Source organism: Entelurus aequoreus, linkage group LG08 (assembly GCF_033978785.1).
Source record: "Entelurus aequoreus isolate RoL-2023_Sb linkage group LG08, RoL_Eaeq_v1.1, whole genome shotgun sequence".
Classification (NCBI taxonomy): Eukaryota; Metazoa; Chordata; class Actinopteri; order Syngnathiformes; family Syngnathidae; genus Entelurus; species Entelurus aequoreus.
This window is the reverse complement of record NC_084738.1, coordinates 13,192,064-13,210,224: the sequence shown is the minus strand read 5'-3', so window position 1 is coordinate 13,210,224 and position 18,161 is coordinate 13,192,064. Positions and strand designations below refer to the sequence as shown.

General features: G+C 41.0%; 1 protein-coding gene across 3 annotated transcripts in view; it reads left to right on the top strand.

Moving 5' to 3' along the window:
• Positions 1–18,161, top strand: part of LOC133655431 (disintegrin and metalloproteinase domain-containing protein 11-like) — a 52,711-nt gene that overhangs the window by 33,692 nt on the left and 858 nt on the right. For 2 of the 3 annotated variants that reach the window (XM_062055608.1, XM_062055609.1), the window contains exons 17-26: positions 3,389–3,460; positions 3,531–3,623; positions 3,690–3,770; positions 3,833–3,883; positions 3,969–4,032; positions 5,601–5,706; positions 5,777–5,896; positions 8,220–8,388; positions 8,473–8,587; positions 8,649–8,739. In XM_062055608.1, coding sequence (XP_061911592.1) covers positions 3,389–3,460; positions 3,531–3,623; positions 3,690–3,770; positions 3,833–3,883; positions 3,969–4,032; positions 5,601–5,706; positions 5,777–5,896; positions 8,220–8,388; positions 8,473–8,587; positions 8,649–8,739 — 962 coding nt within the window. Of the gene's footprint in view, positions 1–3,388; positions 3,461–3,530; positions 3,624–3,689; positions 3,771–3,832; positions 3,884–3,968; positions 4,033–5,600; positions 5,707–5,776; positions 5,897–8,219; positions 8,389–8,472; positions 8,588–8,648; positions 8,740–15,224; positions 17,808–18,161 lie in introns of those variants that run through there. The other variant, XM_062055607.1, reaches the window with a different exon arrangement.

The following is an 18,161-nucleotide window of genomic DNA, read 5'->3' as shown; positions in this document are numbered from 1 at the left end:
GATAATGCATGTTACAATGTAGGAGCCAACTGCACTACAGAGGGAACTTTTTCCCCATTCAGCGCCATCTACTGGCTCTGTTGGGTCATTGCCCTACTTGGCACTTATACAAGTGGACTATACCAAGGAAATGTGACAAATGTCCAGATTTTAATGACTTCTTAGTGCAGGGGTGGACAACCCAAAATGTTGAAAGAGCCATATTGGACCTAAAATACAAAGAAGTAATCGGTCTGGAGCCGCAAAAAATCAAAAGACTTATATAAGTGTTATAATGAAGACAACACATGATGTAAGTGTTTATATTGGTTATATTAGCTTACTATCAAAATTAATATGTGACGCAGGCTGACGCAAATCTTTGTTGACAGAAATGTTGAAATGTAATATTTATTCTACACATTAGTAAAACTTCTCAGAGGATGAGATGACTCCTGTAAATGACGGCCAAAGGTATAGATGTGTGTGTCCAAGTTAAAGGAAACGGCCGGCTGTCTTCTTCTAATGGATTTATTTCAATCTTTGCAAGCTGGGTAATGTTTGCTGTGGTCTGGAACAACATAGTACACTAAAAACTATCAGAAATGCAGCCAATATTACACACAGATAATGTGTCATTAAACATGGACAAATAAAACTAAATACAAAGAGGATAAAAGTAAAGGACATTAAATGAGCTCAAATATACCTACAAACGAGGCATAATGATGCAATATGTACATACAGCTAGCCTAAATAGAATGTTACCATCGATTAGCTTGCAGTCATGCAGTGACCAAATATGCCTGATTAGCACTCCATAACATGTCAATAATATCAACAAAGCTCACTTTTGTGCATTCACGCACAGTATAAAACATTTGGTGGACAAAATGAGACACAGTAGGAGTGGCATAAAACACGTCTTTCTGTGGCAGCGTCGGAGAAAGTTATACATGTAAACAAACTGCTGAGTCACAATCCACACAACGGTGAGTTCAAGGGCCGCTGAAATTAGTAGGACAAAACGGCACTCGCCAAATACTCTCATCAGTGAAGCATGCAAGCAAACACATTAGACAGTGGGCTTTCTAACGATTAGGAAGGTTTGTGTCGTCTTTTTCCTCCTACAGAAACATTACAACAAAAAGGATATTTTTCATCCCATTTTTTTCCCCATTTCTATACATTTTTGAAAAAGCTCCATGGAGCCACCAGGCTCAAGAGCCGCATGTGGCTCTAAAGCCGTGGGTTGCTGACCCCCGTCTCAGTGGGTTTATGTGCCAACCTTCTACAAACTTTAGTAAAAAATAAATGTTATTCTTTATTACACAACTTTTTTAAATCAATTATTGCACTTGATTTGAATGGATTGTGCAAGCCTACATTATAAAGTTCTCAACCTGTGGTGCGAGTATACTGCTGGTACGTTGGCTCTATCTCCTGGTTCCATTGACTTTAGAAAAATGTATTGGAATCAGAATCAGAATCAGAAATACTTTAATAATCCCCGAGGGGAAATTAAGATTTTCAGCACAATCCCATTCAAGATCAGACAAACATTACAGGGAGACAGAACAGGATCGCTGACGGGTCTGCCAACTTCTGACGCCCCTTACAAAAAAGGTGAGAAACAGGTGGGGAGGGGGGTGAGAAAAAAAATCAGTCTAAGCCTGGGCCCAAGGGGGGGGGGGGAAACCTCATAGCCATAGCACACAAACATGTGTGTAAGAGGGAAACATCAAAGAACACCAAGGACATTAAACACATTAAAAGAGCAGAGCTGATGCAACCAGCCACTTCTACACACAGCCACAAAAGTAAAACAACAACAACAACAACAAAAAACATATACTCTGTGGTGGCCTCTGCGGTGTTCCACACCATCGCCTGCTGGGGTGGGGGAAGCATGGCCAGAGACAGGAGCAGACCCAACAAAGCAACCAAGAGAGCCGACTCCACCCTCAGCCGCCCACCAACTTTAGGCCAGTGTCCAGTCCGCATGGATGAGCGAGGATGCGTCTAAGGAGACCGAGGTGTGCATGTCCAATACCTGCTCATTCATCCAATACCCTGTGAAGCTTGTCTGTCCCGGCGCTCAGCGCCAGCTCCGCAGCCCTGTCTCTTCATCCGCATCTTCTCCAGTCTCTCCAAACGGACTCTGGTGTGGCAGAGAACCAGCAGCTGGTCTCCATGGCCAAAAGGCTCCCGGAAGGCAGATCCAGAAGTTCACAAAATAGCACCGCAGAAGTCAGGAAAGTGCCACCCCTTGTCACAGTCCCAAAGGGAAAGATATATCCCATCCATCCATTTTCTACCGCTTATTCCCTTCGGGGTCGCGGGGGGCGCTGGAGCCTATCTCAACTGCATTCGGGCGGAAGGCGGGGTACATCCTGGACAAGTCGCCACCTCATCGCAGGGCCAACACAGATAGACAGACAACATTCACACTCACTTTCACACACTAGGGCCAATTTAGTGTTGCCAATCAACCTATCCCCAGGTGCATGTCTTTGGAGGTGGGAGGAAGCCGGAGTACCCGGAGGGAACCCACGCAGTCACGGGGAGAACATGCAAACTCCACACAGAAAGATCCCGAGCCCGGGATTGAACTCACGACTACTCAGGACCTTCGTATTGTGAGGCAGACGCACTAACCCCTCTCCTCCACCGGGAAAGATATATTCATGAAATAATCCTACAAATACACACATATTTATTGAAATAACATTTTATTTTCTTTATACAGCAATATTAAACAAATCATCTTTATGTACCGTATTTTTCGGACTATAAGTCGCAGTTTTTTTCATAGTTTGGCCGGGGGTGCGACTTATACTCAGGAGCGACTTATGTGTGAAATTATTAACACATTACCGTAAAATATCAAATAATATTATTTAGCTCATTTACATAAGAGACTAGACGTATAAGATTTCATGGGATTTAGCGATTAGGAGTGACAGATTGTTTGGTAAACGTATAGCATGTTCTATATGTTATAGTTATTTGAATGACTCTTACCATAATATGTTACGTTAACATACCAGGCAAGTTCTCAGTTGGTTATTTATGCCTCATATAACGTACACTTATTCAGCCTGTTGTTCACTATTCTTTATTTATTTTAAATTGCCTTTCAAATGTCTATTCTTGGTGTTGGATTTTATCAAATAAATTTCCCCGAAAAATGCGACTTATACTCAAGTGCGACTAATATGTTTTTTTCCTTCTTTATTGTGCATTTTCGGCCGGTGCGATTTATACTCCGAAAAATACGGTATTCATAAACAAGCCACATATTTGAATCTATAATGACTTAAACTATGCAAGCAAAAATGGTGGTACAGTACCTTTTGGAGGCGGAGCTTTTCAAAAGTTTCTTTCTTCCGACTCCTAAATGTTGCAGCTGCTGGACCCGCCCGAGTGTGGTAACGGCTACGTGGAGCCGGGAGAAGAGTGCGACTGCGGCTCACTTGTGGTAAATTTCTCACTTAATCCACATTTTATCATTGTTGTGTCGTTTATGAATATTCAAGTTGGGCCTACAGGACTGCGCTCGCAGCGGCGCCAACTGCTGTAAGAAGTGCACGCTTACCCACAATGCAATCTGCAGCAACGGACTCTGCTGCCGCGACTGCAAGGTGGGTTGTGTTCACGTTGCGGTGGACCCTGGATGTTCTTAATGCTCTCTCCTCGTGTGGCCGCAGTACGAGTTGAGGGGGACGACGTGTCGCGAAGTGGTCAACGACTGTGACATCCCCGAAACCTGCACAGGTGACTCCAGCCAGGTAAGACAACGAGATGGCACACTGCTAAAGAAGGTCTCAGACATTTGATGGATGTGTTTTAGTGTCCTCACAACGTCAACAAACTGGATGGCTACACATGTGAGGCGGGACAGGTAAAATTACACACAGACACGCCCACTCTCTCTCCAGGTGTCTGTTAAACTTCATTGTGACCTTTAACCTCTTCCTCTTCTTCAGGGTCGTTGCTACGGAGGCCGCTGCAAGACCAGAGACGCTCAGTGCAGGAGCCTGTGGGGCTACAGTAAGGATGTTAGGTTGCCCTCTTCTGTCCAGACCGAGAATTGCTCAGCTCTGTAATACTGTATTATACAGTCAAAAATAGAATTTTAATTTTTTAAAGAAGTCTCAAGCTTTAGATAATAAAACACAGAGCACTAAACATTCATACATAAATATATCCAATTAAAAAAATAAATGTTTTTACAAAAATATATATTATCCAATATCTTATTATAAATATGAGTCATGCCAAAACTTTAGGAAGAGTAATAATTATTACTTGACTACTAAATAAATTGTATTAAGCAGAAATTAACCCTTTTTATAATAATGATCTTAAGAATGACAATAATAATGATGCTAAATATATGTATGTGTGTGTGTGTGTGTGTGTGTATATATATATGTGTATATATATACACTACCGTTCAAAAGTTTGGGGTCACCCAAACAATTTTGTGGAATAGCCTTCATTTCTAAGAACAAAAATAGACTGTCGAGTTTCAGATGAAAGTTCTCTTTTTCTGTCCATTTTGAGCGTTTAATTGACCCCACAAATGTGATGCTCCAGAAACTCAATCTGCTCAAAGGAAGGTCAGTTTTGTAGCTTCTGTAACGAGCTAAACTGTTTTCAGATGTGTGAACATGATTGCACAAGGGTTTTCTAATCATCAATTAGCCTTCTGAGCCAATGAGCAAACACATTGTACCATTAGAACACTGGAGTGATAGTTGCTGGAAATGGGCCTCTATACACCTATGTAGATATTGCACCAAAAACCAGACATTTGCAGCTAGAATAGTCATTTACCACATTAGCAATGTATAGTGTGTATTTCTTTAAAGTTAAGACTAGTTTAAAGTTATCTTCAATGAAAAGTACAGTGCTTTTCCTTAAAAAATAATGACATTTCAATGTGACCCCAAACTTTTGAACGGTAGTGTATATATATATATATATATGTATGTATATATATATATATATATATATATATATATATATATATATAGTTAAGTCAACATTAATATTAAAAAAAAAAATAATGAAACCTTAGGTATTGTATACATTGAATAGCAACTAAATTTGTTTTGTTTTTATTATAGTAAGAATTATAATCATAAATATTTTCCAGACAATTTTATTTGTTAGCTAAAACCTCAATATTGTAAAAATGGTCATTAAACTTTGTATTAAATAAACAAATTACCTTTTTTAATTTTAATAATGTGATATTTTCAAAAACAATGTTATTAGTTAGCTAACACTTGCTAAAAATCAAACATTAGTTATTAAATAGTTGTCATGCAACTATATTATCACTCAATTATTATAATGTTGGTTATGACATTTGTAATATTTGTATAATAAATTATTTGTGAGCTATGTTAAGGCTTCAGTAATAAAATAATGATTTATAGTTATTACATACATGTTATGGCTTGCAGCTAAATGAACACTTGAAAAAAAAGAAAATTAACTATATTAATTAAGGAGTTATAATAAATTATGTTTTGCTTTTCTCCAAGCTCTTTTGTGTTGATCGTCTTTCCTCCCAATCATCTCTTCACCAAATATATTTTCCCTCTCAGATTCCGCTGACAGATTCTGCTATGAAAAGCTCAATGCAGAGGGCACCGAGAAGGGAAACTGCGGCCCCGAGCCCAGTGGTCAGGGATGGATGCATTGTAACAAGCAGTAGGTAAACCGTGCGGCCATATTGAAACCACAAAGGGCCGTGTACATTGGACTTCCTCCTCATGTGCAGGGACGTCTTGTGTGGTCTGCTGCTGTGCACCAACGTGACCGACAAGCCAAGCGTTGGCGAGCTGCAGGGCAAACTCACGGGAATGACCATCTATCACCACAACAGATACCTGGACTGCAGGTGAGCATTCACTACATGGTTGGAGGAATGATGCATTCAAGGACACTGGCAAGTAAGGAATGCCCAACTTTGAGCGTGGAGGTGTAACCACAAAGCATTGCACGAGAATGTAAACAAAAACATGCTGCCAATGTGTTTTTTAAACTACATTTTATTTTCTAAAACAAGACAAATCATTTGTGTTTTATTCTGAACTTTATCACAACATTTGTAGACCAGCTGAATTGCACAGATTGTTTTACAAAACACAAAACCAGTGAAGTTGACACGTTGTGTAAATGGTAAATAAAAACAGAATAACAATGATTTGCAAATAATTTTCAACTTATATTCAAATGAAGGGACTGCAAAGACAAGATACTTAACGTTCGAACTGGAAAACTTTATTTTTTTGCAAATATTAGCTCATTTGGAATTTGATGCCTGCAACATGTTTCAAAAAAGCTGGCACAAGTGGCAAAAAAGACTGAGAAAGTTGAGGAATGCTCATCAAACACTTATTGGGAACATCTCACAGGTGAACAGGCGAATTGGGAACAGGTGAGTGCCATGATTGGATATAAAAGCAGCTTCCATGAAATGCTCAGTCATTCACAAACAAGGATGGAGCGAGGGTCACCAATTTGTGAACAAATGCGTGAGCAAATTGTCGAACAGTTTAAGAACAACATTTCTCAACGAGCTATTGCAAGGAATTTAGGGATTTCACCATCTACGGTCCGTAATATCATCAAAAGGTTCAGAGAATCTGGAGAAATCACTGCACGTAAGCGATGATATTACGGACCTTCGATCCCTCAGGCGGTAATGCACCAAAAAGCGACATCAGTGTGTAAAGGATATCACCACATGGGCTCGGGAACAATACAGAAAACCACTGTCAGTAACTACAGTTCGTCGCTACATCTGTAAGTGCAAGTTAAAACTATACTATGCAAAGCCAAAGCCATTTATCAACAACACCCAGAAACGTCGCCGGCTTCTGCTAAAGAAGCCGGCGACGAGCTCATCTAAGATGGACTGATGCAAAGTGGAAAAGTTTTCTGTGGTCTGACGAGTCCATATTTCCAAATTGTTTTTGGAAACTGTGGACGTCGTGTCCTCCGGACCAAAGAGGAAAAGAACCATCCGGATTGTTATAGGCACAAAGTTGAAAAGCCAGCATCTGTGATGGTATGGGGGTGTATTAGTGCCTAAGGCATGGGTAACTTACACATCTGTGAAGGCACCATTAATGCTGAAAGGTACATACAGGTTTTGGAGCAACATATGTTGCCATCCAAGCAACGTTACCATGGACGCCCCTGCTTATTTCAGCAAGACAATGCCAAGCCACGTGTTACAACAGCGTTGCTTCATAGTAAAAGAGTGCGGGTACTACACTGGCCTGCCTGTAGTCCAGACCTGTCTCCCATTGAAAATGTGTGGTGCAATATGAAGCTAAAATACCACAACGGAGACCCCCGGACTGTTGAACAACTTAAGCTGTACATCAAGCAAGAATGGGAAAGAATTTCACCTGAAAAGCTTCAAAAATTGGTCTCCTCAGTTCCCAAACGTTTACTGAGAGTTGTTAAAAGGAAAGGCCATGTAACACAGTGGTAAAAATGCCCCTGTGCCAACTTTTTTGCATTGTGTTGCTGCCAATAAATTCTAAATTAATGATTATTTGCAACAACAACAAAAGTTTCTCAATTCGAACATGAAATATCTTGTCTTTGCAGTCCATTCAATTGAATATAAGTTGAAAAGATTTGCAAATCATTGTATTCTGTTTTTATTTACGAATTACACAATGTGCCAACTTCACTGGTTTTGGGTGTTGTACTTTACCTTGTTGCTAAGCGGAATCGGCACAATATTCAGAGCATAAGGGAAAACCATATTTATGTGAAACCTATTTAATAAAAGCTAAAAATCTAAACTTCCATCACATCGCATCCTAAGACCGCCAAGTTGATAGCCAAAACTCCGAATAATGGACCCACCTGAGTATGTGGTGTGTTTTTGATCATATAAACGCTATCAGTACCTCGCACAGTAACTAAACACATTTTAAATGCAGTTTTAAACATGAAGAAACAATTACAGTCATATAGTCAATGATGACAAAATTACAGTTACACAACATCCGGTATTGTCAAAGCATCTTCCTGCTGGAAAACATCGAGGTGATTGACTTGTGTCAGAGAGCGCCCTCTGCTGGACTAAATACTGCGGCACTTTTGTGTTCCTCCCTGCAGATAGTGCCATCAAAAAGGAAATACTCTAAAAATGTTTTGAGTGAAGAAGGTAACACTACTTTTTTGAATGTGTCATTAAGAGGCGGTCATGCAGTGCTGGATGATGGCCTGGACTTGGGCTACGTGGAGGACGGGACGCCGTGTGGACCCAACATGATGTGTCTGGAACGCCGCTGCCTCCCGGTCACCACCTTCAACCTCAGCATGTGTCCCGGCTCCTCGTCCTCGCGCATCTGCTCCCATCACGGCGTGAGAGCGCGCGCACACACCTTGTCCTTAGACTTACAGTACGTGTGAAGAGTGGATTTCAAGTAGCTCTTTGAACGTCTGCAGACGTGCAGCAACGAGGTGAAGTGCATCTGTGATGGAGACTACACTGGTACGGACTGCAGCGTCTTTGACCCCATTCCCATTCCTACCCCACCTGAGGGACCTGAGAAACACAAAGGTAATGTTTGCAGTTGAAGATGATTATGTAGGATGTATTGGTGTATGAGTTGTACTTGCAGGTCCCAGTGGAACCAACATCATCATTGGCTCTGTGGCTGGTGCTATTCTGCTGGGGGCCATCGTGCTGGGAGGAACTGGATGGGGATTTAAGTAAGAGCTTTCACTTTCTCTATCGTGTTCGCTATTGTCGTCTTCTCCTTCACTATCATCTCTTTGTTGACTATTATCTCACGGATTATTTTCATGTTGTGGACTATTTTCTCATTGACTATTGTTCACTACTTTTTCGTTGACTATTATCTTGCTGCTGAGTATTATCTTGTTGACTATTTTCTCATTGACTATTATCTTGACTATTTTCTTGTTTGCTATTATCTTGCTGACTATTATCTTGACTATTTTCTTGCTTACTATTATCTTGCTGACTATCATCTTGACTATTTTCTTGTTGACTATTATCTTGTTGTTTACTATTATCTTGTTGACTACTTTCTCGTTGACTATTATCTTGTTGTTGACTATTTTCTCGATGACTATTATCTTGTTGACTACTTTCTCATTGACGATGATCTCGTTGACTATTATCTCGTTGACTAGTATTTTGCTGACTATTTTTTCCTTTACTATATTCTCGTTGACTATTATCTTGTTTTTGACTAGTATCTTGTTGACTAGTATCTTGTTGACTGTTATCTCGTTGACTATTTTCTCGTTGACTATTATCTTGTTGTTGACTATTATCTCGTTGCCTATTTTCTTGACTATTATTTGGTTGTTGACTATTATCTCGTTGACTAGTATCTTGTTGACTATTTGCTCGTGTACTATGTTCTCGTTGACTATTATCTTGTTTTTTACTAATATCTCGTTGACTAGTATCTTGTTGACTCTTATCTCGTTGACTAGTATCTTGTTGACTATTTTATTGTTTACTATTTTCTCATTGACTATTATCTTATTGTTGACTATTATCTCGTTGACTATTTTCTTGCTTGCTATTTTCTCATTGACTATTATCTTGTTGACTATTTTCTTGACTATTATTTGGTTGTTGACTAGTATCTTGTTGACTATTTTCTCATTTACTAATTTCTTGTTGACTATTATCTTGTTTTGACTATTATCTTGTCGACTATTTACTCGTTGATTATCTTGTTGATGTTATTTCGTTGTTCATTATGATCATGTTGTTCACTATTACCTTGTTGTTTGCTATCATTTAGTTGACTATTGTGTCGTTGTTCGCTATTTTTCTCATCGACCATTATCTTGTTGTTTGCTATTATCTTGTTAAATACTATCTTGTTGTTCAGTATTATTTTGTTGTTCACTTTTATCTTTTTGTTCTCCATCATCTCACAGACTGTTATCTTGTTGTTCGCTTTTATCTTGTTAAATATTATCTTGTTGTTTGCTATTATTGCATTGTTGACTATTATCTTGTTGTTCACTGTAATTTTTTGTTGACTACTGTATTATCTAGTATCTAGTTCTTAACTATTATCTTGTTGTTTGCTATTATTTATTATAGCAATGTGTATATATATATATATATATATATATATATATATATATATATATATATATATATATATATATATATATATATATATACATATATATATATATATATATATTGTTGCGTTTGACCAGATGTTCCTCCAAGTGGGATGTAAAACGCTGGTCAGTCCCAAGTTCCTTAATGACATATCAACTGAACTCAAAAGGTACCACCAAGCACAGAATAGGTATTTTGTAATTTTATTGTCAAAGCTTTGGCAATAATGAGACCAGCCTCGAACAACACATACAAATGCGCAGCCCAAGTTGATCTGGCATTCCACCGGCCAAAAGCAACTCTTTTCACGCAAAGAAAGCCCCCATTTCCCCCCCCCCTCAACACTGATAAGAAGAGAGACCTGGGGGTTGTGTTCACTTTCCTGATGGTTTACGACCCTGTCTAACCAGGCAATCTGAAGACAAAGAGAAACTAGTATACAGAGTAAAATTAAGGAAGAAAATATGAGCTGATTCAAACATGATTATGAATAAAGAAATAGCTCTGTACCATATGCATTATCCACAATCCCCCTTCAGATCTTATCCAAAAGATCTCTCCTACGAGAGCAACACCTCTAAAGCACGCCCTACATTAAAGTAGGTGCTGTTTTGGTTTTCGAGCAAGCTATCGATAAACAATCAAACCATAGTTACATGGGAGAGAGAAGGAGGGAGTCAACGTCAATGTCGTCATTGTCAGGGAAGGAAACTAACGGTCCCTGAAAGTCACCACTATGCTTGACCCCCTTCAGTGACATAGCAAGCCCAGAACCAGGGTGGGGTTGACCTTTGACAGCTCTAACAATGATGCGGGTGCATAGAGACCTAGCACAAGGGGCAATAAAGCATCCGCATGAGGTTATGACGGCCAAGAAAACTCCAATGGAGACCAGGGCCGACTTAATTAGGTCAGACCACCTGCCAAAGGTGTTATGAAGCCAATCTTTAAAGGGGTCAGAGACACCGGAAACTTCAGTAAGTTCTTAGGCTCTGAGGCCTTCTAAGGCGCTCTGGACCGAGCCATCGGGGGCAGCATTGTTAGGAATGAAGGTACAGCATTGGTCACCAAACATTGCACACACACACCTTCTTCCTTGGCTAGGATGCGGTCAAGGGCTATGCGGTTCTGGATGGCCATGAGGGAGGTCGGGGCAAGTTGTTCAGCAAGTCCCTCAACGGCGTCACGAGTCAGGTTGGTCAGTCTCAACAGATTATAAAAAACATAGTTAATGCGTTCTACATTTTTAGTAGCAGTCACAGGGAAAATAGCACCAATGATAGGAAGGTTCTCGAAACCTGCACAGGATTCACACCACAATTTGTGTTGTGAGGGGACCCTTCTTGGTTGTCCAATTGCATCAAAGTAAACACCATCAGGGTTTCTCATCAGATCAAAGGAGCCCTTTACACTCCTTCGAGATAAAACATGGCGGCGTCGGCAAGAAGTTAGAGAGGCCGCTGAGACAGGAGTTACAAGGGGAGTTAATTTGGTACCCACTAGGGTGAGTGGGGTCACCAGTCTAACCATAGCACAAAGCCCTACGGATAACGTTGGGATTCTAATGTACAATCTGTGCTCCCCACAATACCAGAATAAGTCAGCTCGTGCCCAAGGGCCTATCCTTGAGCCATCTATCAGTGTGGTGCATCAGGAAGGGTTAATGTCACCCAATTTGTTGGGGGACGAAGAGGGTCCTTTGAATTGAAAACACGTGTAATTCAGCTTTTGGGCCACAAATGGAAGAAGTCGGGTGGAATTGTCAACAGGAGGGTACACACTAGCCAACAAATCGCACCCCGGTGGCGTGGGTTCAGAGAACAAGGAAATAAGACAGTTTGAGCCATTTATGTCAGTCAACTTAAAAGGGGCGGGGTAAGTGTGGGGAAAAGGACGTCCAGCGGAACAAGCAACACAGTCACCCAGGTTTTGGCATCCACCTGAGCCACAGGTTTACCTGTACCCGCTCCTAAGGTCAAAGTTACCAGGCCTTCGGTGGTGATGTCATTAGCACGCACAGATGTGAGAGCCTTTGAAACACCACCAAGGTGGGGTGGTACTTTAGGTGCTACAGAGGGTGTAGAGGTAGTTAACGCCCTCTCAAGGACATTAATTTTAATAATTCCTTTAGAGTCTGTATCAGTCAGGTCAACCCCCAAAACAACATAAAAGGGACGATGGGCACCACTTACCATAGTATGTTGTCTGCATCCGACACCGATGGTTCAGGGTTGAGTCGTCACAATAGATAATAGAGGTTATTACCACGGTAATAGCTATTGTGTCCCCCGTAATTAATCACACTGCATAGGTCAAAAAATAAGTCTTGCTATCCTCTTTGACCCAGTCTATTTAAAGTCCGCTGTTTGTTCTTAGACACTTGTCAGTCACTGTCGTCAGGAAGGAAGAACTGAGACACAAAGACAGTAGAACACGCCCAAGCACCAGTCCGTCAGGGAACACTACCGGATGTGACATCCTGCTTTTCGTCTATCAAAATCAGAGTAATTCAGGTAACGAAACGGGGATAAACATCAAACTTTTCACTTAATATAACGACACAGATAGTTATGCTGAAAACAAGCAAGAGAAATTGGATAACTTCGAGTATAAAGGCTGGTCTCAAATAAGGATATACAATATAGAAGTTAAAAAGAGTAATATAGGTAGAAAATCTCTCTCTCAGCGTCGTCTTCTGGGCTGTAGGATTATGTGTGTGTAATTAAAGCCTCGCTCTTCTATGACACTAAAAATGAGTCGTTTTCTGCTCCCGTTCTTCTTCAGCTACCTCAGGCTCAAAAGGCGCTGCTGGGGGTCGAGTGGGGCAGATGTAGTGGCGATGTCAGCAATGACATCCGCTGGTAATCTGTCAGGTTCTTCAGCAGGAGTGTAGAGGGAGAGGTGGTACCAGGTGTCCCCTTTTCCAGCTAGTCGAAGGGCGTGAGACGTCCGTTCCACGACCTTGAAGGGACCACCTGGGCTCCGTCCACTTGCGTTTGATGACCTTGATCTTGACCCTCTCAGCGGCCGGAAGGGAATCTGGAGTGGCGGGCTGTCATCCTCGTATAGAAGAACTGGCACACAAATTCTGCATTTTTTGTGTAAAATACCATTTTGGTTTTACGCTGAGTCCTCCTTCCATGGCGGCTGCTGGTCCTGGGCTGACCTGTATGCAGCTCATAGGGTGAAAAAACTCAAAGGGCGGTAAAACAGTTTTATTCACGGACCTTCGAATGATCATTAGCGCTAATTGCAACATGTCAATCCAATTAAATTTGGTCTGTGCACAGATTTTAGCCAATTAGTTTTTAATGTTCTGGTCCATCCTTTCAACCTTACCTTGGGACTCAGGATGGTACCCCAAACCTGTGTTCTAGTCCGAAAGCCTTTTCGACCAAGGCTAAGTGAGGTTTTTTTTTTAATGGTTGCCGTTGTCTGACCTAATCTTTTTGGGGAAACCATGTCGGGGTTCTAGGTCATTCACAAGTCATTTAATTACTGATATTGCATCCTCTTTTGAGGTTGTTGTTGCTTCCGGCCAACCACTGTGATTGTCAACACAAGTCAGTACGTACCTTTTCCCTTGTACCGTATTGATCATATCAGTGAAATCAAAGACTATACATGATTCACCCTCACCTCCTCCATATTCTAAATTTGATCTACTAAACTACTATCGATGTGTAAAATCGTTATTTTCAAATTAAAATTAGTTATAACTTCTTACCCACGGTAAAAACGTTAAAACTATGGAATGTGTCAGAGTCGGATGATTGTCGATTTTGTTCCAAGGAGTCTGTATCCACCCTCACTCACCCCCTTCTGTTTCTGAAAAAAGGACTGTGTTAGTCATACTATCACTTTCAGAAACATCTAAGAAAAAGGTCAGCTAATAGTCAAGTAGCGGAGGACAGGTCATGTTTGAGGTCAATGATTGTCTCTTTAGCCTCTATGGTCCACTGGGGGGTGTTGTTAGGGTAGGGGACCCCTTAGCAATATCACAATTAACTCAAACTCAACTAAACGCTAGCTTTTATGTAACTTATTCAATATGGTGAAAGTAACAAATATGCTTATATTTATATTGTCACCAATACTAGAAAAATACTACCCTTGTGGCGAATGCTTTAGCAATAGTATTTTGAAATTTTACCACAACTGGTGGCCCCAATAATTCATTAAGTCAAGCTCATGTTGTAGAAAGTTGAATGATGCAGACACGTTTGTTACTGAATACTTTCTATCAGACTTCTGTCTTGACAACTATGTGTATGTAATGAGCAACTATAATTATTTGATATGCTTAAATGTGTAATGTGTCGTTTTAGCTCAGCTGTTGTGTAGCTGCTAGCTCCTCGTAGCCTACAGGTGTCTAAAGTGCAGCCCATAGTTATGTGTTCAACACAACTATGTGCTAAACCTAAACAATTGAAAATGTGGTATTTGGGTGTCGGTGTAATGTTTGGCAGCTACGCCGTGTCTTATCATTGCACCTAAGTTCTTTGGTTTTGTAGGCGAGACAGAGAGCAAGTGAACAATGTGGGACACAATTGTGTCCATCTTATACCATGCTAGTTGTTTCAAAGATAGGTCAACATGAGCAACCACTCCATGAGTTCCAACATATATAAATATACAAAGGAGTCAAAGGTCTCCTGGTATGAGTGTCTAACTGGTGATCATAACATATGGCGAGTCGGGTGGCAGAACACACGGAAGCATCTCAGCCAGTCAGGGTTTTCACTGTTAGAGCAGTTGGATGTCAGCCATTCCTGTTGTTTCAGGCTGTGGTAGGAGCCTTGGTAGTGGTGTCGCAGCTTGGTGGTTAAGCCGTCAGGTAACACCAGGAATGTTCCTTCTGTGCGATTTGAATGTCAGGGTACAGTCTGTAAAGGAGGTCCAGCAATCTGAACCGGAAGTGGTTTGGTGACAGGTAACCTTGTGACCCCAGCGAAGCCTTCGACCTTTAAAGAGGAAGCACACAGTTTCTTTGGTACCTCTGCATTCAGAATCGAATGGGCGGCGCCAGTGTCAATCACGAACTGATAACATTGTCGTTGACACTCATGTCCAGCAGGGGGCCAGTCTGTATCTCCTGCTGGGGCTCCTGCGGTGGGCGTCCTTTGCCACGCTTTTGTGTTCGTTTGTTGGCACTATGGAACCTTTCCCGTTCGAAAATGTTCACGACTCCAGTGACCAGGCTGGTCACAGCCGAAACAGTTTCCACCCCGGACTGGCTTTGAAGCATCGTGTTGTCCACCACCCGAGTCCAACCGTCTGGTCGCACGTCTGTTGAGGATTCTTTCCTCCACCTGTTGGAACTCAAAAGCAAGGTCACCCACTGCTGAATATATCCTAGCTGATCTTTGACCTTTTGGTTCTTTTAACCTTTTATTTTCAGCGATCTGTAAATTAAGGAGTTGCTTCCTTGCTGCTCTGTCATTAGCCTTATCATCCTCATCTTGAGGAAAGAGACTGCGCATAGCAGTAGCTATGTTTGTAACGTATGGTGTTATCGGTGAGGTCGAAGATTCAGCCATTAATCCTACTTGTTGTTCTGTATTTTTGCCATCTTGTGTGGAAACACAACGATACAAATGCTTCTAAAGTCTCCTATTGATTTCTTCCCATTTCACTCAAACAACTAAACAAACAAACAAATAAACAAACTTGCAGCTAACCACAATCAACAGCATACCATTTACGAATACCTTCATTTGTCACTTTCTCATCTTTTCTTCACTTTCGTTTTCCTTTACAAACAACATCCTGTATCCATCTCTTCCTTACACTTCACACAATGTTTCTATTTTCTGTTCTCCTAGAAACCATTCACATAACGTAAGGTTATAAACATCCTTTTCCCATATTTTCTCAAACCATCCTCTTCTCCCTCAATCTTCCTTCACCTGCTCTCTTTTTCTCTCTCTCTCCTTCTCACTGGAGTAGGGGGCGGTGGCCTAGTCAAAGTCTGGGCGGGTCGTTTGAATTGTCTTGCGCATGCGCGGCAGGCAAAACACCAATCAGTCTAGTCTGTCCTATTTGTCTCATTAATCATCGGTTCTTTTTTCCATGTAACTCCCGCTTACTCGAATTCCCTCTAGCTTCCTTTTCTCATTCGTCAAACGCTTATATTCTCGAGCACATAAGTTCTGTAAGCCTTCTTTTAACCCGTTAGGTTCCTCGCCCTGTGCTCGAGTCATCTCCTTAACTACTTTACTTCGTTCCTTTTTGTCTCTCCCCGCGGACTCCATTGTTACCAAAAGCACATTCAATTGATCATTAAACGATAACCATTCATCACATTTTCCCCAGCCGTCATCACATTCTTGTCTGTCACACTCCTTGGCCATTTTCACCAGCGCACACACACACACAAGCACGTGTAAGCACTCACGCACACACAAGCAAGTGCCTACAGCCCTACGCACACACACACACATACACGTAAGCCCTCTCTCTGCGTTTCACTTTACCATAAAACTTCCAGTTACTTTTTTATTTTATTTTTTATTTTACCAGACGTTTGAGTTCACAACTTTTCGAGTATTGTAAACTCCCTCTTAACCCTTTCAAGGAACGTTCTCTTTTCTTTTTTTTTTTCTTTTTTTTTTTTTTCTTTTTAAACTTTACCTGCTAATTCCATTGTCGACAACAGTGCATTCAATGGATTATTAAACAGTAATGATTCATCACATTTTCCCCAGCCGTCATCACATTCTTTTCTGTCACACTCCTTGGCCATTGTCTCTATTTTTCCTTAATTTTAGCGCACACTAAAGTGTCGCCGGGACCTCACAACCGGGGAATCTTTATTGTATTTATTACAAATGGCCTCCAGCCGTGGAATTTATCATATGGTACAGAAGGGCCTCCTCCCGTACGATTCTTAATTTTAACGCACACGTTAATGCCGTAGGGAACTCGCAACCAGGGAGTATTTATTGTATTTTACAAATGGCCTCCGACCCATCCTTAATTTGTGTGCACATAAAAATGTCAACAGGGATCTCACAACCGGGGAGTATTTACTGTACCATATGATGGGCATCCAACCCGTTACTCTTTTAGGCGGCGACCAACTACCCAGGGTGAGCCACACCCAACTATTAGTTCACTCGTCAATGAAACTGCCCGTCACGGTAATCGAGACACAATGACGTGAGTTGACCACTTATTTACAATTTTAATGCAATGGCAGGCTCGGCAAAAATGCAATCAATCTATCAAAATCACCATTCTGTGTCTGGGGTACAAAGCAGTGTTTAACTTACAGACTTCTGGGCAGACTCCTAATGCAGATTTTATCTAAAAAGAAAGGTTCTGCTTACCTTGAATTATGTTTTGGCCATGTGAGTCTGTCCAGAAGATTGCAAGAGAAGGTCCAATTGTCAGCGTGTCATCTCGGACGAAGCCCCCAAATTGTTGCGTTTGACCAGATGTTCCTCCAAGTGGGATGTAAAACGCTGGTCAGTCCCAAGTTCCTTAATGACATATCAACTGAACTCAAAAGGTACCACCAAGCACAGAATAGGTATTTTGTAATTTTATTGTCAAAGCTTTGGCAATAATGAGACCAGCCTCGAACAACACATACAAATGCGCAGCCCAAGTTGATCTGGCATTCCACCGGCCAAAAGCAACTCTTTTCACGCAAAGAAAGCCCCCATTCCCCCCCCCCCCCCCCCCCCTCAACACTGATAAGAAGAGAGACTTGGGGGTTGTGTTCACATTCCTGATGGTTTACGACCCTGTCTAACCAGGCAATCTGAAGACAAAGAGAAACTAGTATACAGAGTAAAATTAAGGAAGAAAATATGAGCTGATTCAAACATGATTATGAATAAAGAAATAGCTCTTAAACATATGCATTATCCACAATATATATATATATATATATATATATATATATATTGTTGTTCACTATCATATTTTTATTGACTATTATCTTGACGTTAGCTATCATCTCGTTAACTCTTATTTTGTTGTTTACTATTATCTCTTTGACTATTAG